Below are 26,642 nucleotides of genomic sequence, written 5' to 3' on the forward strand. Positions count from 1 at the left end.
CAAGGTAAGCTTCCATTTGGTCTGTGTTTGAGCAAGAGCTACATGGGAGGGGATTCTGGATTCTGTTAAAAAAGGAACATGTTTCAAGTTAAAACTGTAGTTCTTTTGTATCCTGTTTAGTGAATGATTACTCGGAGTAGTTTAGGCCATGAAACGGTGTACGCTCATTTAGAAAGGTTGACCTAATCAGATGAGGAAATTGCCTTGGATCAGAGAGCAGGGTCAGGCCCAGAAGATGGACAGCTAAACAATAGTGAAGAATAACTTTCCAGTGTGCAAAAACAGTGCAATTACCACAATTGGACACTGAATGTACACATTGAATGTTTCCTGGATGCTCCATAACCCCACCAAAATGTTCATGTGAGGTTGATATGGTAGAAATTGTGTTTTTATACTGAACAAATAGCATTTAGGGATTGCAAATATGTAATAGCACTGAAATAATCTAATTTACAGACATAAGCCACTTTGGAGAGGTTTAGGGACACTTGGAAACGTCCCGTGACCATACCTGACACCACTTACTAAAACATCTGCCCATTTCTAGTTGTTAGATCTATCAATCCCATTTTCTTCTGATACTGTTCACAAACCATCCAACGTGTTTCCAGCTCCTGTCATCAATAATTCACTTCTTGCTTGTCAATGAAAGATCACTTGTGTACAGTGAACTATGTAACTGCTCTCAATCTTCTGATCCCTCCTCCTAATCTCCCAGATGTCTCCTTTCCAAATATACCAAGTTTTTGCATGTCAGAATCATGTAATTATACATTCATATCAGTTACCTTTGGGTATGTCTATTTAGGCAGAAATCAACATTTTGCCATTACATTTAATTAAAAACAGTCATTAAATCACTTGGAAAAGAAACGTGCAGACTGACCCGTCCTCAGCAGGCAGGTGGGAGAACAGGCCGGTCTCTCTGAGCAGACCTACTGCAGACCTCCAGTGATGGTTCTCCAGAACAGAGGAGTTCTACAGACACATTAGCATTTTTAGAATGCTGTAATCCTGCGCTGCTAAGTGCATTCAATCATAGACCTCAACGTTATCTTAAAATAACAAATAAACCATGAACTAGGTCAAGTTATCAACACTTTTGTCCTGTTGAACATGGCCATCTAGTGTCTTCCAGCCATGTCTAATATGAAAGCTACAGGAGCTGTGGAATGTACCAGCGATGTGCTCTCACCCTGTAGAGCTTGGCCAGGTAGTGGTTCGTCTTGATGAGGAAGGGCTGGTTGACTCCCGGGTGGTCCAGGTCATGAGTGGCGGCTGCCAACAGGCCCAGGAGGATGTCACAGGACGTCAGGGACTTGGCCAGCTACGGAGAGACAGGGAACGTAGGCATACTTTTCTCTCCTCATCCCTCCTTTTCCACATGGTTACATTTCAGCCTTATTCTGGCAACTTCATTAAATAGTACCCACAAAAAACACTAGTCTCAACAACAACAGTGAAGAGGCGACTCCGGGATGCTGGCCTTCTAGGCAGAGTTACAAAGAAAGAGCCGTATCTCAGACTGGCCAATAAAAATAGAAGATTAAGATGGGCAAAATAACAGACACTGGACAGAGGAAGCATCCCAGAGTCGCCTCTTCACTGTTGACGTTGAGACTGGTGTTTTGTGGGTACTATTTAAAGAAGCTGCCATTTAAGGACTTGTGAGGTGCATGTTTCTCAAACTAGACATTAATGTACTTGTCCTCCTGCTCAGTTGTGCACCGGGGCCTCCCACTCCTCTTTCTATTCTGATTAGAGCCTGTTTACTCTGTTCTGTAAAGGGAGTAGGACACAGCGTTGTACGAGATCTTCAGTTTCTTTGCAATGCACCTTCATTTCTCAGAACAAGAATAGACTGACGAGTTTAAGAAGAAAATTCTTTGTTTCTGTCCATTTTAAGCCTGTATTTGAACCCACAAATGCTGATGCTCCAGATAATCAGCTAGTCTAAAGAAGGCCAGTTGTATTGCTTCTTTAATCAGAACAACAGTTTTCAGCCGTGCTAACAATTGCAAAAGGGTTTTCTAATGATCAATTAGCCTTTTAAAAGGATCAACGGATTAGCTAACAACGCGCCATTGGAACACAGGAGTGATGGTTGATGATAATGGGACTGTAGATACTCCATTTAAAAAATATATATATATTTTAAATCTGACGTTTCCAGCTAAAATAGTCATTTACAACGCCTCCCCCCTATTTGACCTAGATAGTTTGTGTGTATGCATTGATATGTAGGCTACATGTGTTTTTTCAAATGTATGTAGTTCTGTCCTTGAGCTGTTTCATGTTTTGTGTGGACCCCAGGAAGAGAAGCTGCTGCTTTTACAACAGCTAATGGGGATCCTAATAATGTCTACTCTGTATTTCTGATCAATTTGATGTTATTTTAAAAATGGAAAAGAAAATGTGCTTTTCTTTCAACGATGACATTTCTAAGTGACCCCAAACTTTTCAAAAGCAGTGTATGTAAATGTGATGTTTATGTTTTTTTTATTTGTAACACATTTTCACAAATTTCTAATGTTTTTGCTTTATCATTATGGGGTGTGTGTGTAGATTAATGAGGGGGAAAAACACCCATTTTAGAATAAGGCTGTAATGTAACAAAATGTGGAAAAAGTGAAGGGGTCTGAATACTTTCTGAATGCACTGTACATGATTGGTAACCTTGCCTCTGGCCTGAAGACTCATAAGCTAATGCCTAGGCTTTAGCTCAGTGGGATAAGGTGGTCAATAGCCCAGTAAGTTACTTCTGAATACTTTCTGTACAATGGAATAATAGCTCTGTCTGATACCTTGGGTTCTCGCAGGTAACAGTACATGGCCTGCATGACGTCTGCGGCGTGCACAGCGTTGTGGTAGGGGTTGAGGCTGTGGTAGTCTTCCTGCACCATGACCAGGAAGCGCCACAGCTTTACCATGTCCAGCTGAAACAGCTCCAACAGACCATACTGGTTAAGGAGGTGAAAGGTCAGCGTCACCAGGCTGTTTCCTGCATGGAGAGGGGAGACATGGTATATGTAGTTTAAAGATCTGGTCAGGAATAGTGTTGGGGGTAGGTAGTTATGTATTTGTGTGTTTGTGGTGGAGTTTAACATTGCAATAGCATCAGCATTGCAAAGAAAATCTATGGAAAAAAAACAACCATTCCACTTTTACACAGCATTCATCAAAACAAACACCAGAGAGCGCCATTGTCTACAAATGCCTGAGTTGAAAGGAGGCCTATGCAGTAATGTTACACTGTTTCGCTTATTCTCTGAGGATGATAAACATCTTGAAGAACAATCTGGCCTTAAATGGCCATGTACTCTTATAATCTCCACCCGGCAGAGTCAACAGAGGACTGGCCACCCGTCGGAGCCTGGTTCCTCTAGGTTTCTTCCTAGATTTCTGCCTTTGTAGGGAGTTTTTCCTAGCTACCGTGCTTCTACATCTGCATTGCTTGCTGTTTGGGGATTTAGGCTGGGTTTCTGTACAGCACTTTGTGACATCTGCTGATTTATTTATGAAGCCCTTTTTTACATTTGATTGATTTATAAATACATTTGATTGAATAGAAATATGTAGCTAAGGCTTTTGGGAGAAATATGGATATGTCAGAAACATACCATTGGTTAATCTGTCATAGAGGAAAATGTCGAAATTCCAGGTCGCGACCCTTTCCAGCATACACTGCAAGAGAAAACATGCAAATGTAGGTCTGTGTTAAGACAGAAATATGAATTGTGTATGCATGCATATGAGTATATGATTGGCTAAGAGAGTGTGAGCATCGGACCTTGGCCTGTCCGGTGTAGTCCTCATCCAGGATGTGGAGGGGGTTGAGGTGGGGTGTTTCCCGGAGCAGACGGGAGGAGTGCAGGTACCTTTGGAAGCTGAGCAGTCTGCGGAGCCTCCTGCCAGACACAGGCCCAGCCGAACTGAAGCCAGGACCAGGGATCAGACTAGAGTCTGAGTAGGCTGAAGGCACAGAGACAAAGGCTTAGAACATTAAGTTATTTAGAAGTGAAGGGTTTACAACATGGTAGATAGAAATATAATGCATAGATTTAAAGTAACTGTTCAGTGTTTCCAGATTTCTATGAAATATGACCTATAATTACTTACAATATATGAGTGAAATAATTCTTTTTTTTTTAAGGAAAACTATATTATGTTAAAAAGCAGCTTTACTGTGTTGGAATGGTGTGGGTGTACCCCAAAAACATAATTAATGGTTTGGGCGTACCCCAACAACAGAATGGTGTGTATACCAGTCATTAAACATATTCATGCAAGTAGACTGCTGACTGGCCAGCTCATCCTCCCCAGGAGTATGAGGAAGTGGCCAGAATTTTTAAAACAGTCTGAGATACAAGTTTGAGGTGAGGAGTCATTTTTTTCTCCAATTGATGCTTTGGCAAGTCAACAACATTATTTGGATATCAGAATATTAACTTTTAAAAGGGAGAGTTTCACTGGACAGTTTCCTGCTCTACAGAAAGGGACACTGTATAATCATTTAGTAATGTACTCTGCTTGATAATGCGTAGAGTCTCAAACTGCTCTAAATCCTATTCAGCAATGTTGCACAACAAATGTTTGGGTGGACTTATAATGTACAGTAAGGGCTATCCAACTGACCAAATGTTGAATAAGTGAATAAGAATTAGAACACTGATGAAACAATAGAATACATCAATAAGAATAAGAGATGTGTAGAAAACAAGTGATTGATGTACTTTATTCCAGTGAGGTCACACTGGATTTAAGACTGGTTGACCATGAACACTACTGCCCAAGGGTGGACACACTTACACCGCTGACTCAGCCACCTGTTCTTAGCCTACTGCCTTCACACACACACACACACACACACACACCACAAGTTGTGCTTTGTCAGTGGACACACACACACACCATGGCTGGCTGGAAAGCCTTTGGTCCCACTTAGGAAGCCCGTCAGCATTCCGAGAAAGGCCATTACTTTTAAACCAGGAAGTGAACACGCACACAAAACGTATGTCGGCAGAGAGAGAACTCTTCTGGGCTGGGAGTCCCTGACGTCACGCAGCAGGACTCACATTCAGGTTTGGGGGGTGGGTAATTTAAAACATTTAGGAGATTAATTGACATTAAATTCTTGAATGAAATATTGTACAGTCTTTTCGCTAAAAGACATGACTGAATTAAATGTAACTTCACTTCCTGATCACCAACCTTGCTCAGTCACAAAAGCATTCTTGAGGTTGACTGACTTATTTACATTAAGACAGCCAGTGTTAGATGGCAAGGAAGACTAATCAGTGTGTGAAATAAATAAGATCTGCACCAACATCTGTCGGTCAATCTGTCTGGTGTGGCAGATCTACAGAGTTAAAGGTAGTACTCACAGGGAGGGGTAGGGCTGTACGTAGCAGATCTAAAGAAAGGTAGTACTCACAGGGGTAGGGCTGTATGTAGCAGATCTAAAGAAAGGTAGTACTCACAGGGGTAGGGCTGTATGTAGCAGATCTAAAGAAAGGTAGTACTCACAGGGGTAGGGCTGTACGTAGCAGATCTAAAGAAAGGTAGTACTCACAGGGGTAGGGCTGTACGTAGCAGATCTAAAGAAAGGTAGTACACAGAGGTAGGGCTGTACGTAGCAGATCTACAGATCTAAAGAAAGGTATTACTCACAGGGGTAGGGCTGTACGTAGCAGATCTACAGAAAGGTAGTACACAGAGGTAGGGCTAAACGTAGCAGATCTACAGAGTTAAAAGGTAGTACTCACAGGGGTAGGGCTGTATGTATGCATGTATTTGGGTTCCATCTCTAGCTTTCTTAACTGATGTTTTTATACTACTGCTACTCGCTGTATATTATCTATGCATTGTCACTTTACAAATGACCTCGACTAACCTGTACCGGTACCCCTTGTATAGAGCCTCATTATTGTTATGTACATTTATTGCGTTACTTGTTGTTTGATTAGATTTTTTATTTTATTTTTTACTTTAGTTCATTTAGTAAATATTTTCTTAACTCTATTTCTTGAACTGCATTGTTGGTTAAGGGTTTGTAAGTAAGCATTTCACAGTAAGGTAATACCTGTTGTATTTGGTGTATGTGACAAATAAAATTTGACTGGATCAGTGAGGGTAGCATGAGAAAAAAAGAATACTGTATGCCACTACCAACTGCATGAATTGAGACTGGGTATATAGAGATATTCAGTCACTCTTCTATTGGTTTGTTGTCAATAATGGGTCTTGGCATTCCAGTCTTCAGTGTGGGTAGCAAGTAGCACCCTTTTCACAACAACAGATTCTCTAGAGGTTTCAAAAGAATACCCTGGGCTATATATTTTGTAATCATGTGAACTTGCTGCGTATCTAACGCTACCTCTGGAGGTAGTGCACGACACTCGCCCCGACAGTTGCCCCCACTCTGAGCAGGGCAGCGAACAGTATAAATGGTAATAGCTAGCATGTGTTATTTTAGTGTTCCCTTGATTTTTTTGAGCAGTATATACACTGCTCAAAAAAATAAAGGGAACACTAAAATAACACATCCTAGATCTGAATGAGTGAAATATTCTTATTAAATACTTTTTTCTTTACATAGTTGAATGTGCTGACAACAAAAATCACGCAAAAATGATCAATGGAAATCAAATTTATCAACCCATGGAGGTCTGGATTTGGAGTCACACTCAAAATTAAAGTGGAAAACCACACTACAGGCTGATCCAACTTTGATGTAAAGTTTTAAGGACAAAATGAGGCTCAGTAGTGTGTGTGGCCTCCACGTGCCTGTATGACCTCCCTACAACACCTGGGCATGCTCCTGATGAGGTGGCGGATGGTCTCCTGAGGGATCTCCTCCCAGACCTGGACTGAAGCATCCGCCAACTCCTGGACAGTCTGTGGTGCAAGGTGGCGTTGGTGGATGGAGCGAGACATGATGTCCCAGATGTGCTCAATTGGATTCAGGTCTGGGGAACGGGCGGGCCAGTCCATAGCATCGATGCCTTCCTCTTGCAGGAACTGCTGACACACTCCAGCCACATGAGGTCTAGCATTGTCTTGCATTAGGAGGAACCCAGGGCCAACCGCACCAGCATATGGTCACACAAGGGGTAAAGGATCTCATTTTGGTACCTAATGGCAGTCAGGCTACCTCTGGCGAGCACATGGAGGGCTGTGCGGCCCCCCAAAGAAATGCCACCCCACACCATAACTGACCCACCGCCAAACCGGTCATGCTGGAAGATGTTGCAGGCAGCAGAACATTCTCCACGGCGTTTCCAGACTGTCACGTCTGTCACGTGCTCAGTGTGAACCTGCTTTCATCTGTGAAGAGCACAGGGCGCCAGTGGCGAATTTGCCATTCTTGGTGTTCTCTGGCAAATGCCAAACGTCCTGCACGGTGTTGGGCTGTAAAGCACAACCCCCACCTGTGGACGTCAGGCCCTCATACCACCCTCATGGAGTCTGTTTCTGACCGTTTGAGAAGACACATGCACATTTGTGGCCTGCTGGAGGTCATTTTGCAGGGCTCTGGCAGTGCTCCTCCTTGCACAAAGGGAGAAGTAGCGGTCCTACTGCTGGGTTGTTGCCCTCCTACGGCCTCCTCCACGTCTCCTGGTAGCACCTCCATGCTCTGGACACTACGTTGACAGACACAGCAAACCTTGCCACAGCTCGCATTGATGTGCCATCCTGGATGAGCTGCACTACCTGGGACACTTGTGTGGGTTGTAGACGCAATCTCATGCTACCACTAGAGTGAAAGCACCGCCAGCATTCAAAAGTGACCAAAACATCAGCCAGGAAGCATAGGAACTGAGAAGCGGTCTGTGGTTGCCATCTGCAGAACCACTCCTTTATTGGGGGTGTCTTACTAATTGCCTATAATTTCCACCTGTTGTCTATTCCATTTGCACAACAGCATGTGAAATGTATTGTCAATCAGTGTTGATTCCTAAGTGGACAGTTTGATTTCACAGAAGTGTGATTGACTTGGAATGACATTGTCGTTTGTGTTCCCTTTATTTTTTTTATATATATATAAAATACCCACGTTTTCAGTCACAATTTGCTTTTACCATATATAGGCCAAATGATTTCCATTATATTGATCAAAATGAAGCTTTATGAAAGGCTGTAAGGTAGGTCTACTGTACCTTTATATTCATATGAGGGGGTAGTAGACCTTATCTTATATTTGATAGGCTAGCGTTACTTGGTGAGGACATGCTAAAATGTAACCAGTAACCTACAGACGAGAAATTAAATCCTTTATTGTCGACACATGCTTGTGAATTGTTGCATTATTGAAGAGTAATGTGGTTTGGTTCCATTTTTTTCACACATGTAACATGGTTAAGATAAAAGCCAATTGCAAAGTTGAAGAATGCTGGCTAGTGGCTATACTGGGATATTTACAGTAAATGTCAGCTGCCAAACCCTCACGCGGCACAATGTTCCCTTCGCTAATGTTAATTGAAAAGTTCATGTACATTTTATTTCAATTGAAATGTCGTCACACTGCCTCTCCAACTTCCGTCAATGAGAAAAGCCTCTAAGGCAGGTAGTGAGGAATGGGAACGTTTTTATCATGGATAATACTCACAGTGTAGAGTGCGGAAGTCGATGCACAGGTATGAGTAGGAACCTTTTCCTTCTGGGTCAAATCCTACCCGACTTCTCACTCTCACATCTCCTAGAGGGAAGCAACACACACATCCTCAAGAGTCATGTAATATATAGTGGATAAAGAGCTCTCACACACTCCTCTCACACACACACACAAACACTTTCACGCTCTCTCAAAGAGTGGCAACTTGTAGACAACCAAGGCTGTGTTTACAAAGACAGCTCAATTCTGATATTTTTTCCACTAATTGGACTTTTGACCAATCACATGAGATCTTATTGGTCAACAGACCTATTCGTGAAAACAAATATCAGAACTGGGCTGCCTGTGTTAACACAGCCTAAAAGAGCAAGGAAAAGCTGACAGCTGAGCATGCAATGCCATGTCAGGCACATAACCCTAGTATTAGTAGTCAGACAGGCTAGGAGCAGCAGAGGGACCTACAGTAACACAGTAGAGTAGACAGGTTAGTGCGTTATACTCGAGGCGAGTGCTGACAGTATCGTTATGGTACTATGGCACTTTCCCAGGCAACCCAGTCAATACTAGTCTTCTATATGAGTCATTCAGCAGTAATGTCAGACTGACAGACTAGTGCAGCTCTTCAATACTGATTTGTACATTAGATCAAATCAGGCATACAGTATTGTACAGTCTCTCTCCCACCAGCTTGCAACTTACTTGGGAACAGCTGTTTAAATATAACAAAAGCCCCTTGCAAAATAGCAAAACTGGGAATTACCATTAAAGAAAGTAATGGATGGTAACATTACATATAGTTTACACAGCATTCACAGATTAAACTCTTCCACTTTCTCACACAGATGCAATGGCAAGTAATTGTGTGTGTGATGAGATGCAGAGAGTTAAGGTTTTCTATTCTGCGTGCCAACGGGCCTTGAGCTGGGGGGGATACGGGTCAGAACGTTGATTACCCATGTGTCCTGACCTCTACACTCTAATGTTCTTAAACCCACTGTATGACAACACAGCAACAGATCAGACTGGCCTAGAAACTTTTCACAGGCCCTGGCAAATAGCCAGCATGTCCTAAACCGGGATCCTGCTGCACCTCTTAACAAGAACTGTAATATCCAGAGTCCACACAAACACTTGCTCTCAAAGTAGGTCTAATACTAGAGCCAGAGATAACCAGGGGAAAGCTAGCAGCAGTAAATCAATTGTTAAGTCGTTGAATTAAGTTTCATGCTGAAGCAAAATAGCTAATGATTTAAGATAGTCTTCAAATTTTTTTCAACTAGTGTGAGGTCAGTAATCGTTTTGGGTTTTAAATCGAACTTCATCTTCCAACATATTATCCAAAAATACTACAGGTGTAAGATCCAAATTTGATCACCCTGTTGCTCCAGGAAATGTCCTGCACAGCAGGGAATGCAAATGTGTAGTGTATTCAAGGTTATAACAAACTAATTTGCAGTATGAACCATAATGGCTTCCACCAGGCAGGAATCAACAAAGATGATCTATATACTGTAGGGTGTCCACCCACCTCTGTCCAAAGTGGGTGAAAACACACTTTGGTGATGAAATTTCACTTGTTATAAAATACATTTTACCAAGACAAAATATGATTCTTCATGTTCTGAATAAATTATCAATATTTAAATAACATAACATTATATCCAAAAAGTCGGATTTCGTAACCTAATACATCCGATAATAAGCAGAGCTTGCAGCGGCTTTTAATTAAAGACATGTTGTGAAGCTCGTCTGCAAAATTGCAGGTTTCAAAAAGCTAAATTAACGCGAGCTGAATTAGATGTAAAAGAGATTGAAAATAAAAAGCTTGCGGTATGCTCAGTGTACCGTTGACATTTAACAGAGATAAGCTTTTTGTGAGAAATCTTTGAAAAAGAACAGGAATTTCACATGAAGAAAAACCTGTACTCCACTGCACAAAAATGTGAAGAGTTGGTCCCATGTGTCATGAGCTGAAATACATAATCCCATAAATGTTCCATATGCACAAAAATCTTATTTATCACAAGTTATGCACAAATTTGCCAAGATAATCCATCCACCAGAACTTGTCATCTTTCTACTGGAATCGGGAAGACAATACAGGTGTAAAATAGATATTGATTTTGAGACATGACATGTAGTATTTTCATGTTTTATACTGAACAAAAATATAAATGCAACAATTTCAAAGATTTTACTGAGTTACAGTTCATATAAAGAAATCAGTCAACTGAAATAAATAAATTAGGCTCTAATCTATGAATTTCACATGACTTGGAATACAGATATGCATCTGTTGATCACAGATGCCTTAAAACAACTTAAGAACTTAAATCATGTGGTTATATCCAATATAGCTCCAATCCACATGATTAGGTCTGTCTTCTCTACAGGACTTCAGTGTGTTTGGCAGTTTGTTAGGACAATACTACGGTCCAGATTTTGTACCACTTTTTTCATCTTCCGTTGATTTAGTCACCATAATTTTGGCCATCCTACAAGGGTTAATAAAACTCCATTAACTTCTGTATGGATCATGATAACCAGTGGTGCCAACCTCGTCGCTTTCTCAAAGGAGTATCTACACAATTTACATTTTACACATTGGTCAAAAGATGCGTTTTTGATTAGACACCCTAAATACACTGACAAGATAAGGGACTGGACTGCTCGAACAATGGGAATAAATGTCCGCAAATGAGGGAGGAGGCGGGATCATTCTAGGCAGGCATTGAGCAAATGTCAGGTCTGCTGAGCGCAAACTTGAACTTTGTGAAAATTCTGTGCAACTTCCATCGTGCGTTTACTGTGAACACTGAGGCTGTACCCGCTTTAAGTTACAGTTTTAACAGTGGCCAAGTAGCCAACAGTGGCAATTTGATCATAATGTGGGCCTACCAAGAGTGCTTGGGGTCATTGTCCATTTGAAAGACCCATTTGCAACCAAGCTTTAACTTCCTGACTGATGTCTTGAGATGTTGCTTCAATATCTCCACATAATTTTCCTACCTCATGATGCCATCTATTTTGTGACATGCACCAGTCCCTCCTGCAGCAAAGCACCCCCACAATATGCTGCCACCCCCGTGCTTCACGGTTGGGATGGTGTTCTTCAGCTTGCAAGCCTCCCCCTTTTACCTCCAAACATAACGATGGTCATTATTGCCAAACAGTTCAAATCTAAATTGTATTTGTTACATACACATGGTTAGCAGATGTTAATGCAAGTGTAGCGAAATGCTTGTGCTTCTAGTTCCGACAATGCAGTAATAACCAACGAGTAATCGAACAGTTCTATTTTTGTTTCATCAGACCAGAGGACATTTCTTAAAGAAGTACAATCTGTCCCCACGTGCAGTTGCAAACTGTAGTCTGGCAAAAAAAATGTATGGTGGTTTTGGAGAAGTGGCTTCTTCCTTGCTGAGCAGCCTTTCAGGTTATGTCGATATAGGACTTGTTCTGGGACGTTCATCTCTAGGAGACAGAATGAGTCTCCTTCCTGAGCGGTATGACAGCTGTGTGGTCCCATGGTGTTTATACTTGCATACTATTGTTTGTACAGATGAACATGGTACCTTCAGGCGTTTGGAAATTGCTCCCAAGGATGAACCAGACTTGTAGAGGTCTACAATTGTTTTTCTGAGGTCTTGGCTGATTTCTTTTGACCCCAATGCTTCACACAGTTGTGTCAAGTTGGCTGGATGTCCTTTGGTTGGTGGACCATTCTTGATACACACGAGTGTGAAAAACCCATCAGCATTGCAGTTCTTTACACACTAAAACCGGTGCCAGGCACCTAGCACCATACCCAGTTCAAAGGCATATTGGTCTTGCCCATTCACCCTCTGAATGGCACACATACACAATCCATGTCTCAAGGCTTAAAAATCCTTCTTTAACCTGTCTTCTCCCCTTCATCTAAACTGATTGAATTGGATTTAACAAGTGACATTAGTAAGGGATCATATCTTTCAGCTAGCCAGTCTCATGGTACATACCAACAAGACAGGAGAGACTGTTACAAACAACAACCACAGACAAGCACCCACACTGGACTCAGTAGAGTGGACTCCTGGCATCCATACAGAGGACCTAGAACATTCCAGAGGCCCATGGGCCCAGCAGGCCACAAAATTAGATCTCTGCCTCAGAAAATCAGATTTTAAAAAATCAAAGGCTTAATAGTGTGGACCGACAGTTGACCTGGATGGACGCATTCATGACTTAAGCCTTATGTGATGGTGAGATTATCAAAGGGACCAGGGATTGACCTGAGGGGTAAACTACGAAGAACGCTGGATCTACTCAGGATTTTCTAAAGCTAGCCAGCTTCAGTTAGCTTCACATTCCAGCTCAGGCTTCAACCATACTACAACGGTGGATATGCTCATCCACCTGACGCCAACTCGAGCAGGCTTGTAACTGCGTGTGCATGTCACACATGGTTAGTCAAACGCCAAAATCTTCACGGAGACAATGCTGAAACATAAATCCGTGGGCGAGTCAGTGACATTTTAAGTTGTGCCAAAAAAAAAAAAGTTATTGCAAATTCAGCAGGCTATGGTGTGAAATAAGCTTTTAGAAGGGCCATCTTTACTTGATTACTTATTGTTAAGGCAGTCTTTGGTGTGCACAATATTTTTTTCCCACCCATAATTTTATTAAGTCATAAAGTCTAACTGTGCAGGAAGTTTCTGATCCATTCTGATTACTCATGTGTAATATGATAGGCAGTTTAAAATAAATGTTTTTTTTTGGCCTTAAATTGATTAATCAAATATTTAAATCAGTCATCTTCCTCAAATGTAGGGGACGACATATTTGATAGAGGGAGGAAAATGACTTAATTGGTCCTCAACTCACAGCTCAGAGACTTCATTCAGGATAAATGGAGTTAGCCTGCCCCGGAGCAGGTTAGTTCTGAAGGATTCGTTGCCATAGAAATTTACCAGACTAAAAAGGTGAGACACTTTTGTGGTACCGGTTATCCCGAATTGAAGTCAAGAGTTGCTGTGCGTTTTGATGCCAACCTTACTTTGCTACCTGACAACTTTACAGTTTTTACTTTTTGATTACCGTTTATATTTTTAGTTTTTCCCCTCACTCAACTTTTTTTTTTTCATTCAACTTTTTCACTCCAGACGCTTTATCTGGACGTGGTTCGTCAGGACCTCCAACAGCAGAAGCTAAGTAGCAACATTAACATGATGCCTTCTAATTGCAGTCGCTGTACTCATAATATACAGGAGAACGATCGCCTTATGGTGAGGATAGCTGTGCTGCAAGCCCAGCTTCAGGCGCAATCGTTAGGCAAGGGTCATTTCAGTGTAGGAAAGGATGAAACAGCGTCTGTGCCACCAGTAAGTACAGATAGTAACATTAGTATAAATCCCCTCGCATGGTCCCCGCAGCCGGACAACTTTCTCATGGCTTCTGGAGGGAAATGCTGTAGGAATGCTCAACCGGTGTCGCTCATTCAGCAGACAGAAACTTTCAACTGGTTTTCCCCATTAAGCAGCGAGTCTGAGGCCGAGCCTTCTTTTGTCTCTACTCCCCCCGTTATGGGGTCTGAGACGCCGAAGCCTCCCACCATTAGCTCTGACAAATTGAAAACCCTAGTCATTGGCGACTCCATTACCCACAGTATTAGACTTAAAAATAATCATCCAGCAATCATACATTGTTTACCAGGGGGCAGGGCTACCGACGTTAAGGCTAATCTGAAGATGGTGCTGGCTAAAGCTAAAACTGGCGAGTGTAGAGAGTATAGAGATATTGTTATCCACGTCAGCACCAACAATGTTAGGATGAAACAGTCAGATCACCAAGCGCAACAGAGCCTCAGTGTGTAAATCAGCTAGAAAGATGTGTCAGCATTGAGTAATTGTCTCTGGTCCCTTCCCAGTTAGGGGGAGTGATGAGCTCTACAGCAGAGTCTTACAACTCAATCGCTGGTTGAAAACATTTTTCTGCCCCTCCCAAAAGATAGAACTTGTAGATAATTGGCCCTCTTTCTGGGACTCACCAACAAACAGGACCAAGCCTGACCTGCTGAGGAGTGACGGACTCCATCCTAGCTGGAGGGGTGCTCTCATCTTATATACCAACATAGACAGGGCTCTAACTCCTCTAGCTCCACGATGACATAGGGTGCAGGCCCGGCAGGAGGCTGTTAGTCACCCTGCCAGTTTAGTAGAGTCTGCCACTAGCACAGTCAGTGTAGTCAGCTCAGCTATCCCCATTGAGACCATGTCTGTGCCTCGACCTAGGTTGGGCAAAACTAAACATGGCAGTGTTCGCCTTAGCAATGTCACTAGAATAAAGACCTCCCCCATTCCTGACATTATTGAAAGAGATTGTGATACCTCACATCTCAAAATAGGGCTACTTAATGTTAGAACCCACATTTCAAAGGCAGTTATAGTCAATTAACTAATAACTGATCATAATATTGATGTGATAGGCCTGACTGAAACATGTCTTAAGCCTGATGAATTGACTGTGTTAAATGAGGCCTCACCTCCTGGTTACACTAGTGACCCGTGTTGCTAACATTTACCAAAGCAAAATTCAATTTACAAAAAAAAAAAAAAAAAAAAAAAAAAAACACGTTTTCGTCTTTTGGGCTTCTAGTCATGAAATCTATGCAGCCTTCTCAATCACTTTTTATAGCTACTGTTTACAGGCCTCCTGGGCCATACACAGTGTTCCCTGAATCCCTATTGGACCTTGTAGTCATAACAGATAATATTCTAATTTTTGGTGACTTAAATATTCACATGGAAAAGTCCACAGACCCACTTCATAAGGCTTTCATCGACTCGGGGCCATCATCGACTCGGTGGGTTTTGTTCAACATGTCTCTGGACCCACTCACTGTCACAGTCATACTCTGGACCTAGTTTTGTCCCATGGAATAAATGCTGTGGATCTTAATGTTTCTCCTCATAATCCTGGACTATCGGACCACCATTTTATTACATTTGCAATCGCAACAAATAATCTGCTCAGACCCCAACCAAGGAGAATCAAAAGTATTGCTATAAATTCTCAGACAACCCAAATATTCCTTGATGCCCTTCCAGACTACCTCTGCCTACCCAAGGACGTCAGAGGACACAAATCAGTTAACCACCTAACAGAGGAACTCAATTTAACCTTGCGCAATACCCTAGATGCAGTTGCATCCCTAAAAACATTTGTCATAAGAAACTAGCTCCCTGGTATACAGAAAATACCCGAGCTCTGAAGCAAGCTTCCAGAAAATTGGAACTGAAATGGCAAAACACCAAACGGGAAGTCTTCCGACTAGCTTGGAAAGACAGTACAGTTTAGTATCGAAGAGCCCGCACTGCTGCTCCACCAAACTGTAAGTCTTCCGACTAGCTTGGAAAGACAGTACAGTTTAGTATCGAAGAGCCCGCACTGCTGCTCCACCAAACGGGAAGTCTTCCGACTAGCTTGGAAAGACAGTACAGTTTAGTATCGAAGAGCCCGCACTGCTGCTCCACCAAACTGGAAGTCTTCCGACTAGCTTGGAAAGACAGTACAGTTTAGTATCGAAGAGCCCGCACTGCTGCTCCACCAAACGGGAAGTCTTCCGACTAGCTTGGAAAGACAGTACAGTTTAGTATCGAAGAGCCCGCACTGCTGCTCCACCAAACTGGAAGTCTTCCGACTAGCTTGGAAAGACAGTACAGTTTAGTATCGAAGAGCCCGCACTGCTGCTCCACCAAACGGGAAGTCTTCCGACTAGCTTGGAAAGACAGTACAGTTTAGTATCGAAGAGCCCGCACTGCTGCTCCACCAAACTGGAAGTCTTCCGACTAGCTTGGAAAGACAGTACAGTTTAGTATCGAAGAGCCCGCACTGCTGCTCCACCAAACGGGAAGTCTTCCGACTAGCTTGGAAAGACAGTACAGTTTAGTATCGAAGAGCCCGCACTGCTGCTCCACCAAACGGGAAGTCTTCCGACTAGCTTGGAAAGACAGTACAGTTTAGTATCGAAGAGCCCGCACTGCTGCTCCACCAAACGGGAAGTCTTCCGACTAGCTTGGAAAGACAGTACAGTTTAGTATCGAAGAGCCCGCACTGCTGCTCCACCAAACGGGAAGTCTTCCGACTAGCTTGGAAAGACAGTACAGTTTAGTATCGAAGAGCCCGCACTGCTGCTCCACCAAACGGGAAGTCTTCCGACTAGCTTGGAAAGACAGTACAGTTTAGTATCGAAGAGCCCGCACTGCTGCTCCACCAAACTGGAAGTCTTCCGACTAGCTTGGAAAGACAGTACAGTTTAGTATCGAAGAGCCCGCACTGCTGCTCCACCAAACGGGAAGTCTTCCGACTAGCTTGGAAAGACAGTACAGTTTAGTATCGAAGAGCCCGCACTGCTGCTCCACCAAACTGGAAGTCTTCCGACTAGCTTGGAAAGACAGTACAGTTTAGTATCGAAGAGCCCGCACTGCTGCTCCACCAAACTGGAAGTCTTCCGACTAGCTTGGAAAGACAGTACAGTTTAGTATCGAAGAGCCCGCACTGCTGCTCCACCAAACTGGAAGTCTTCCGACTAGCTTGGAAAGACAGTACCGTGCAGTATCGAAGAGCCCTCACTGCTGCTCGATCATCCTATTTTTTTTTCCAACTTGAGGAAAATAAGAACAATCCGAAATTTCTTTTTGATACTGTCGCAAAGCTAACTAAAAAGCAGCATTCCCCAAGAGATGGCTTTCACTTCAGCAGTAATAAATTAATGAACTTCTTTGAGGAAAAGATAATGATCATTAGAAAGCAAATTACAGACTCTTCTTTAAATCTGCTTATTCCTCCAAAGCTCAGTTGTCCTTAGTTTGCACAACTCTGCCGAGACCTAGGATTAAGGGAGACACTCAAGTGTTTTAGAACTATATCTCTTGACAATGATGAAATTAATCATGGCCTCTAAACCTTCAAGCTGTACACTGGACCCTATTCCAACTAAACTACTGCGGATGACACACAGCTGTACATTTCAATGAAACGTGGTGAAGCCCCAAAATTGCCCTCCCTAGAAGCCTGTGTTTCAGACATAAGGAAGTGGATGGCTGCAAACGTTCTACTTTTAAACTCAGACAAAACAGAGATGCTTGTTCTAGGTCCCAAGAAACAAAGAGATATTCTGTTGAATCTGACAATAAATCTTGATGGTTGTACAGTCGTATCAAATAAAACTGAAGGACCTTGGCGTTACCCTGGACCCTGATCTCTCTTTGACAAACATATCAAGACTGAAAAAGCTGTCCTTGAAACAATCTATGTAACATTGCAAAAATCAGAAACTTTGTCCAAAAATGATGCAGAAAAATGTATCCATGCTTTTGTTACTTCTAGGTTAGGTTTAAGTCTTTACTGATGACTCATCTCTTCAGTAGGTCATATGATTGAGTGAAGTCTGGCCCAGGAGTTTGAAGGTGAACGGAAAGGCTCTGGAGCAACGAACCACCCTTGCTGTCTCTGCCTGGCCGGTTCCCCTCTCTCCACTGGGATTCTCTACCTCTAACCCTATTACAGGGGCTGAGTCACTGGCTTACTGGTGCTCTTTCATGCCGTCCCTAGGAGGGGTGCGTCACTTGAATGGGTTGAGTCACTGACGTGATCTTCCTGTCTGGGTTGCCACCCCCCTTGGGTTGTGCCGTGGCGGAGATCTTTGTGGGCTATACTCAGCCTTGTCTCATGATGGTAAGTTGGTGGTTGAAGATCTCTCTAGTGGTGTGGGCACTGTGCTTTGGCAAAGGGGTTCTATACTGCCTGTTTGGCCCTGTCCGGGGGTATCATCGGATGGGGCCACAGTGTCTCCTGACCCCCTCCTGTCTCTATGCTGCAGTGGCTTGTGTTGGGGGGCGATGGTCAGTCTTATATCTGGGGAGTCTCTCTCGCTCTCTGAAATTGCTTCCTTTCCTTGATGCAATCTAGAAGCTTGATGATGCCTGTTCATTCTGAATATGGGGACTGTGGGCAGATCTAACAGTAACTAGCATAAGTTGTTCTGTACTGTATGTGATGTGTATGTGACAGTGGGCAGTACTTACCGAGCATACGAATGTACAGAGCGGTCTGATCTGAGCTGTCATAAGAGATGGCCCCTCGTCTCTGGAGAGGGGGAGGAAAAAAAGTTTCACCATTAATGCTTCCGAGACAGTCAGTAGAGCACCAGAGAAATATGTAACGAATTAAATACAACAGTTGAAGAATACAGGTAGTGTTGGCCTACTGGTTACTAAAGTCATTTAGGTGAGGTTCATGTGGTTAATTTTGATCTGCGGTGGACTGCTAAGCTGCTGATATGTTGTGATAACGAATAAAGAGTTTCCTCATCTGTATGGCAATGCGCGCGCACACACCCACCCTCTGTTTATCCTCTGGCGCAGTAAAACACGCATTCTGTGTACCCACACGCAAACACTCACGTGGAGAGAGGGCTTGTGTGGTGTGTGAAAGATATGGTGTGAGAGACTGTACTGTGTGTAGAGCACAGCTTTCCAAACCTGTTCCTGGAGAGCTAGCCTCCTGTAGGGTTTTGGTCCAACCCCAGATATAACTAACCCGATTCAGCTTATCAGCCAGCAAATGATCAGAATCAGGTGCGCTAGATTAGGGTTGGAATAAAAACATACAGGGCAGTAGCTCTCCAGGAACAAGGTTGGCGAGCCCTGGTGTAGAGGAACATGCTGCTCCAAACATAGTTGAGTTGTCCATCTGGTAAAACATTAAGACTTAATTACACCTCGTTTCCCCCAGTAATATGCTCCTTGTTACCGTGACGATAGAGCAAAGCTGCTTGCTGATTAGGACAGCAGCAGAAGACACTCCCACTGACTAGGCTTACCAAGCACGAGAGATGGAAAGAGGGGGGAGGAGAGAGAGAGACAGACAAGTACATACACAGAAAAAGAGAAAGCGAGACAGATCAGGCATTCCTTCCGACTGGGTCTGAGGGTAAGAGTATTCCTATAGCCAAAAGATAGAAAGCATTGTCTAAATTTAACACAAAACGTAGACCTAGGACAATACTAGATCATCCTATCCTATATAGAGTTGAAGTCGGAAGTTTACATACACCTTATCCAAATACATTTATTATTATTATTATTATTACATTTAAAAACTCAGATTCACAATTCCTGACATTTAATCCTAGTAAACATTCTGGCTTAGGTCAGTTAGAATCGCCACCATTTTAAGAATGTGAAATGTCAGAATATACTTATTTCAGCTTTTATTTCTTTCATCACATTCCCAGTGGGTCATAAGTTTACATACACTCAATTAGTATTTGGTAGCATTGCCTTTAAATAATTTAACTTGGGTCAAACGTTTCAGGTAGCCTTCCACAATAAGTTGGGGGAATTTTATCCCATTCCTCCTGACAAAGCTGGTGTAACTGAGACAGGTTTGTAGGCCTCCTTGCTCGCACACGCTTTTTCAGTTCTGCCCACACATTCTCTATAGGATTAAGGTCAGGGCTTTGTGATGGCCACTCCAATAGCTTGACTGTGCTGTCCTTAAGCTATTTTTCCACAATTTTGGAAGTATGCTTGCGACCAAGCTTTAACTTTTTGACTGATGTCTTGAGATGTTGCTTCAATATATCCACAATTTTCCTGCCTCATGTGCACTTCATAAAATAGATGGCATCCAGTCCCTTCTGCAACAAAGCACCCCCACAACATGATGCTGCCACAGCCGTGCTTCACGGTTGGGATGGTGTTCTTCGGCTTGCAAGCCTCCCCCTTTTTCCTCCAAACATAACAATGGTTATTATGGCCAAACAGTTCTATTTTTGTTTCATCAGACCAGATGACATTTCTCCAAAAAGTATGATCTTTGGCCTCATGTACAGTTGCAAACCGTAGTCTGGCTTTTTTTATGACGGTTTTGGTGCAGTGGCTTCTTCCTTGCTGAGTGTCCTTTCAGGTTATGTCGATATAGGACTAGTTTTACTGTGGATATAGATACTTTTGTACCCGTTTTCTCCAGCACCTTCACAAGGTCCTTTGCTGTTGTGACCCACTGGAATTGTGATACAGTGAATTAGAAGTGAAATGATCGGTCTATAAAACTGTTGGAAAAATTACTTGTGTCATGCGCAAAGTAGATGTCCTAACCAACTTTCCAAAACTATAGTTTGTTAACAAGAAATTTGTGTAGTGGTTGAAAAACTATTTTTAATGACTCCAACCTAAGTGTATGTAAACTTCTGACTTCAACTCTATAGGCCTAGTGTGTGTATGTTGCTGCCTGGCCCTACTCAGCAGGTTGCAGTAACATGAGGATCTAACCAAGGGATATCCTCAACCTCCTGTCACCCCAGCCTAGCTATCACCTACAGACAGACACTCAGGCCTGGGCACGGCCTTGGCTCACCTCCCTTTGCACCACACACACCCGTCCAAAACTAGTCTCCAGAGAGACATTTACATTACATTTAAGTCATTTAGCAGACGCTCTTATCCAGAGCGACTTACAAATTGGTGCATTCACCTTATGACATCCAGTGGAACAGCCACTTTACAATAGTGCATCTAAATCTTTTAAGGGGGGTGAGAAGGATTACTTTATCCTATCCTAGGTATTCCTTAAAGAGGTGGGGTTTCAGGTGTCTCCGGAAGGTGGTGATTGACTCAGCTGTCCTGGCGTCGTGAGGGAGTTTGTTCCACCATTGGGGGCCAGAGCAGCGAACAGTTTTGACTGGGCTGAGCGGGAACTGTACTTCCTCAGTGGTAGGGAGGCGAGCAGGCCAGAGGTGGATGAACGCAGTGCCCTTGTTTGGGTGTAGGGCCTGATCAGAGCCTGGAGGTACTGAGGTGCCGTTCCCCTCACAGCTCCGTAGGCAAGCACCATGGTCTTGTAGCGGATGCGAGCTTCAACTGGAAGCCAGTGGAGAGAGCGGAGGAGCGGGGTGACGTGAGAGAACTTGGGAAGGTTGAACACCAGACGGGCTGCGGCGTTCTGGATGAGTTGTAGGGGTTTAATGGCACAGGCAGGGAGCCCAGCCAACAGCGAGTTGCAGTAATCCAGACGGGAGATGACAAGTGCCTGGATTAGGACCTGCGCCGCTTCCTGTGTGAGGCAGGGTCGAACTCTGCGGATGTTGGAGAGCATGAACCTACAGGAACGGGCCACCGCCTTGATGTTAGTTGAGAACGACAGGGTGTTTTCCAGGATCACGCCAAGGTTCTTAGCGCTCTGGGAGGAGGACACAATGGAGTTGTCAACCGTGATGGCGAGATCATGGAACGGGCAGTCCTTCCCCGGGAGGAAGAGCAGCTCCGTCTTGCCGAGATTCAGCTTGAGGTGGTGATCCGTCATCCACACTGATATGTCTGCCAGACATGCAGAGATGCGATTCACCACCTGGTCATCAGAAGGGGGAAAGGAGAAGATTAATTGTGTGTCGTCTGCATAGCAATGATAGGAGAGACCATGTGAGGTTATGACAGAGCCAAGTGACTTGGTGTATAGCGAGAATAGGAGAGGGCCTAGAACAGAGCCCTGGGGGACACCAGTGGTGAGAGCGCGTGGTGAGGAGACAGATTCTCGCCACGCCACCTGGTAGGAGCGACCTGTCAGGTAGGACGCAATCCAAGCGTGGGCCGCGCCGGAGATGCCCAACTCGGAGAGGGTGGAGAGGAGGATCTGATGGTTCACAGTATCGAAGGCAGCCGATAGGTCTAGAAGAATGAGAGCAGAGGAGAGAGAGTTAGCTTTAGCAGTGCGGAGCGCCTCCGTGATACAGAGAAGAGCAGTCTCAGTTGAATGACTAGTCTTGAAACCTGACTGATTTGGATTCTGAGAGAGATAGCGGGAGAGCTGGCCAAGGACGGCACGTTCAAGAGTTTGAGAGAAAAGAAAGAAGGGATACTGGTCTGTAGTTGTTGACATCGGAGGGATCGAGTGTAGGTTTTTTTCAGAAGGGGTGCAACTCTCGCTCTCTGGAAGACGGAAGGGACGTAGCCAGCGGTCAGGGATGAGTTGATGAGCGAGGTGAGGTAAGGGAGAAGGTCTCCGGAAATGGTCTGGAGAAGAGAGGGGATAGGGTCAAGCGGGCAGGTTGTTGGGCGGCCGGCCGTCACAAGACGCGAGATTTCATCTGGAGAGAGAGGGGAGAAAGAGGTCAGAGCATAGGGTAGGGCAGTGTGAGCAGAACCAGCGGTGTCGTTTGACTTAGCAAACGAGGATCGGATGTCGTCGACCTTCTTTTCAAAATGGTTGACGAAGTCATCTGCAGAGAGGGAGGACGGGGGGGGGGATTCAGGAGGGAGGAGAAGGTGGCAAAGAGCTTCCTAGGGTTAGAGGCAGATGCTTGGAATTTAGAGTGGTAGAAAGTGGCTTTAGCAGCAGAGACAGAGGAGGACAATGTAGAGAGGAGGGAGTGAAAGGATGCCAGGTCCGCAGGGAGGCGAGTTTCTCCATTTCCACTCGGCTGCCCGGAGCCCTGTTCTGTGAGCTCGCAATGAGTCGTCGAGCCACGGAGCGGGAGGGAGGACCGAGCCGGCCTGGAGGATAGGGGACATAGAGAGTCAAAGGATGCAGAAAGGGAGGAGAGGAGGGTTGAGGAGGCAGAATCAGGAGATAGGTTGGAGAAGGTTTGAGCAGAGGGAAGAGATGATAGGATGGAAGAGGAGAGAGTAGCGGGGGAGAGAGCGAAGGTTGGGACGGCGCGATACCATCCAGTAGGGGCAGTGTGGGAAGTGTTGGATGAGAGCGAGAGGGAAAAGGATACAAGGTAGTGGTCGGAGACTTGGAGGGGAGTTGCAATGAGGTTAGTGGAAGAACAGCATCTAGTAAAGATGAGGTCGAGCGTATTGCCTGCCTTGTGAGTAGGGGGGGAAGGTGAGAGGGTGAGGTCAAAAGAGGAGAGGAAAGAAGGAGGCAGAGAGGAATGAGTCAAAGGTAGACGTGGGGAGGTTAAAGTCGCCCAGAACTGTGAGAGGTGAGCCGTCCTCAGGAAAGGAGCTTATCAAGGCATCAAGCTCATTGATGAACTCTCCGAGGGGACCTGGAGGGCGATAAATGATAAGGATGTTAAGCTTGAAAGGGCTGGTAACTGTGACAGCATGGAATTCAAAGGAGGCGATAGACAGATGGGTAAGGGGAGAAAGAGAGAATGACCACTTGGGAGAGATGAGGATCCCGGTGCCACCACCCCGCTGACCAGAAGCTCTCGGGGTGTGCGAGAACACGTGGGCGGATGAAGAGAGAGCAGTAGGAGTAGCAGTGTTATCTGTGGTGATCCATGTTTCCGTCAGTGCCGAGAAGTCGAGGGACTGGAGGGAGGCATAGGCTGAGATGAACTCTGCCTTGTTGGCCGCTGATCGGCAGTTCCAGAGGCTACCGGAGACCTGGAACTCCACGTGGGTCGTGCGCGCTGGGACCACCAGATTAGGGTGGCCGCGGCCACGCGGTGTGGAGCGTTTGTATGGTCTGTGCAGAGAGGAGAGAACAGGGATAGACAGACACATAGTTGACAGGCTACAGAAGAGGCTACGCTAATGCAAGGAGATTGGAATGACAAGTGGACTACACGTCTCGAATGTTCAGAAAGTTAAGCTTACGTAGCAAGAATCTTATTGACTAAAATGATTAAAATGATACAGTACTGCTGAAGTAGGCTAGTAGAGCCCCTCCTCCCCACCCTTCTGCATTTGCAGTGAAAGGTGGCAGAGCAAGAGTGGTGTTTATCAGACCATGAGACATCCTGAAAATCAGTCTTCTCACAAAAATGTATCTAGTTTCTGAATGGTTCGGCCTACTAACTATTATGACCCCTCTATAGAAAGGTGAGTCTCTCAAACACGTAATTGGATGCCCACCAGCCTCACAAGACTACCCCCCTCCAAGACTACCCCCCATACCAAATGTAACATATCGGGGTGCCCTGTAAGAATTTGTCAGAGAGTGGGTAAGCCAGCTCTACCATCCGTTCTATTGGGCAACGTGCAATCACTGGAAAATAAACTGGGTGATCTCCATTCGAGACTATCCTACCAACAGGACATTAAAACGGTAATATCTTCTGTTTCACAGAGTCGTGGCTAAACGACAACACGGATATACATTTGGCTGGGTTTTCCATGCATCGGCAAGACAGAACAGCTACGTCTGGTAAGGAATATGTTCCAGGATTCATCCAATGGCATTGAGGAGTATACCACCTCAGTCACCGGCTTCATCAATAAGTGTATCGACAATGTAGTCCCCACAGTGGCCGTACGTACATATCCCAACCAGAAACGATGGATTACAGGCAACATCCACACCGAGCTAAAGGCTGGAGCTGCCGCTTCAAGGAGTGACACTAATCCGGACGCTTATAAGAAATCCCGCAATGCCCTCCGACAAACCATCAAACAGGCAAAGAATCAATACAGGACTAAGATTGAATCCCACTACACCGGCTCTGACGCTCGGATGTGGCAGGGCTTGTTAACTATTGTAGACGACAAAAGGGAAAACCAGCCTCGAGCTGCCCAGTGACGCAAACCTACCATACGAGCTAAATGACTTTTATGCTCGCGTCGAGGCAAACACTGAAGCATTCATGAGAGCACCAGCTGTTCCGGACACCAGTGTGATCACGTTTTCCGTAGCCGATGTGAGCAAGACCTTTAAAAAACATGTCAACATTCACAAGGCCGAGGGACCAGATGGATTACCAGGACATGTAATCAAAGCATGCGTGGACCAAATGACAAGTGTCTTCACTGACATTTTCAACCTCTCCTTGACTGAGTCTGTAATACCTACATGTTTCAAGCAGACCATCACAGTCCCTGCCTAAGTGCTTTGAAAGGCTGGTCATGTCTCACATCAACACAATCATCCCGGAAACCCTAGACCCACTAATTTGCATACCAGTGTGCGAGTTAAGTTCCTTGGTGTCCACATCAAACTATCACAGTCAAAACACACAAAGACAGGTCATGAAGAGGGCACGACAACACCTTTCCATTCTCCGGTGACTGAAAAGATTTGGCATGGGTCCCCAGATCCTCAAAACGTTCTACAGCTGCACCATGGAGAGCATCCTGACCGGTTGCATCACCGCCTGGTATGGCACTACAGAGGGTAGTGCGTACGGCCCAGTACCTCACTGGGGCCAAGCTTTCTGCCATCCAGGACCTATATACACTAGGCATGTCAGTGGAAGGCCCAAATAATTGTCAGACTCAAAGACTGTTCTCCCGACTGCCGTACAGCAAGCGGTACAGGAGCACCAAGTCTAGGTCCAAAAGGCTCCTTTACAGCTTCTACCCCTAATCCATAAGACTGCTGAACAATTAATCAAATGGCCACCTGGACTATTTACATTGATACTCGCTACTCGCTCTTTATTGTCTGTGCATAGTCACTTCACCCCTACCTACATTTACAAATTACCTTCACTAACCTGTACCCCCACACATTGACTAGGTACCAAACCCATAGCCTCGCTGTTATTCTTGAACTGCATTGTTGTTAAGGGCTCGTAAGTAAACATTTGACAGTAAGGTCTACCTGATGTAGTCGGCACATGTAACAAATAAAATTGGATCATACAAATGGTCCCGGAATTACATTTACCATGTTACGTCTAGTCTATGAGACCAGGCTGACCACACAGGCCTGTGACGTCAATCAGCTCAGACTCATTTGTATCCATGATTTTTACCCATTACCATTCCTCTCCAATCCCCTCTGGGCTCTTCTCTCGAAAGGAAAAATGTAACACTTTGAAGCCATTTTCTCCCACAATTCAGTATGTGTAAACATCCATTTATTGAGGCTTAAAAATCACACATTACAATTAACAAAATGTCTAAGCAGGTTATGGCCTGCTCCCATTGTCAATTGTCCCATCTGAAAACAGTCGTGTAGTAAAGCTGTAGTGACTAGTTTACCAACCACTGTCACACACCATCTTATTTGTCACATGCGTCATAGACAACAGGTGTAGACTAACAGTGAAATGCTCACAGGTATTTTTGCATAGAATGCAGAGTTAACAAAT

At 44.4% G+C, this 26,642-nt stretch overlaps 1 protein-coding gene across 4 annotated transcripts in view; it reads right to left on the bottom strand.

The window, feature by feature from the left end:
- The window catches only part of LOC118361729 (high affinity cAMP-specific 3',5'-cyclic phosphodiesterase 7A-like), a 40,905-nt gene that overhangs the window by 3,003 nt on the left and 11,260 nt on the right, over positions 1–26,642 (bottom strand). For 3 of the 4 annotated variants that reach the window (XM_035741903.2, XM_052483724.1, XM_035741901.2), the window contains 7 exons: positions 18,682–18,742; positions 8,612–8,701; positions 3,794–3,975; positions 3,624–3,687; positions 2,808–3,004; positions 1,199–1,330; positions 890–981 (listed from right to left, as the gene is read on the bottom strand). In XM_035741903.2, coding sequence (XP_035597796.1) covers positions 890–981; positions 1,199–1,330; positions 2,808–3,004; positions 3,624–3,687; positions 3,794–3,975; positions 8,612–8,701; positions 18,682–18,742 — 818 coding nt within the window. The remainder of the gene's footprint in view (positions 1–889; positions 982–1,198; positions 1,331–2,807; positions 3,005–3,623; positions 3,688–3,793; positions 3,976–8,611; positions 8,702–18,681; positions 18,743–26,642) is intronic. The other variant, XM_035741902.2, reaches the window with a different exon arrangement.

Source organism: Oncorhynchus keta, chromosome 28 (assembly GCF_023373465.1).
Source record: "Oncorhynchus keta strain PuntledgeMale-10-30-2019 chromosome 28, Oket_V2, whole genome shotgun sequence".
In the NCBI taxonomy this organism is placed as follows: domain Eukaryota; kingdom Metazoa; phylum Chordata; class Actinopteri; order Salmoniformes; family Salmonidae; genus Oncorhynchus; species Oncorhynchus keta.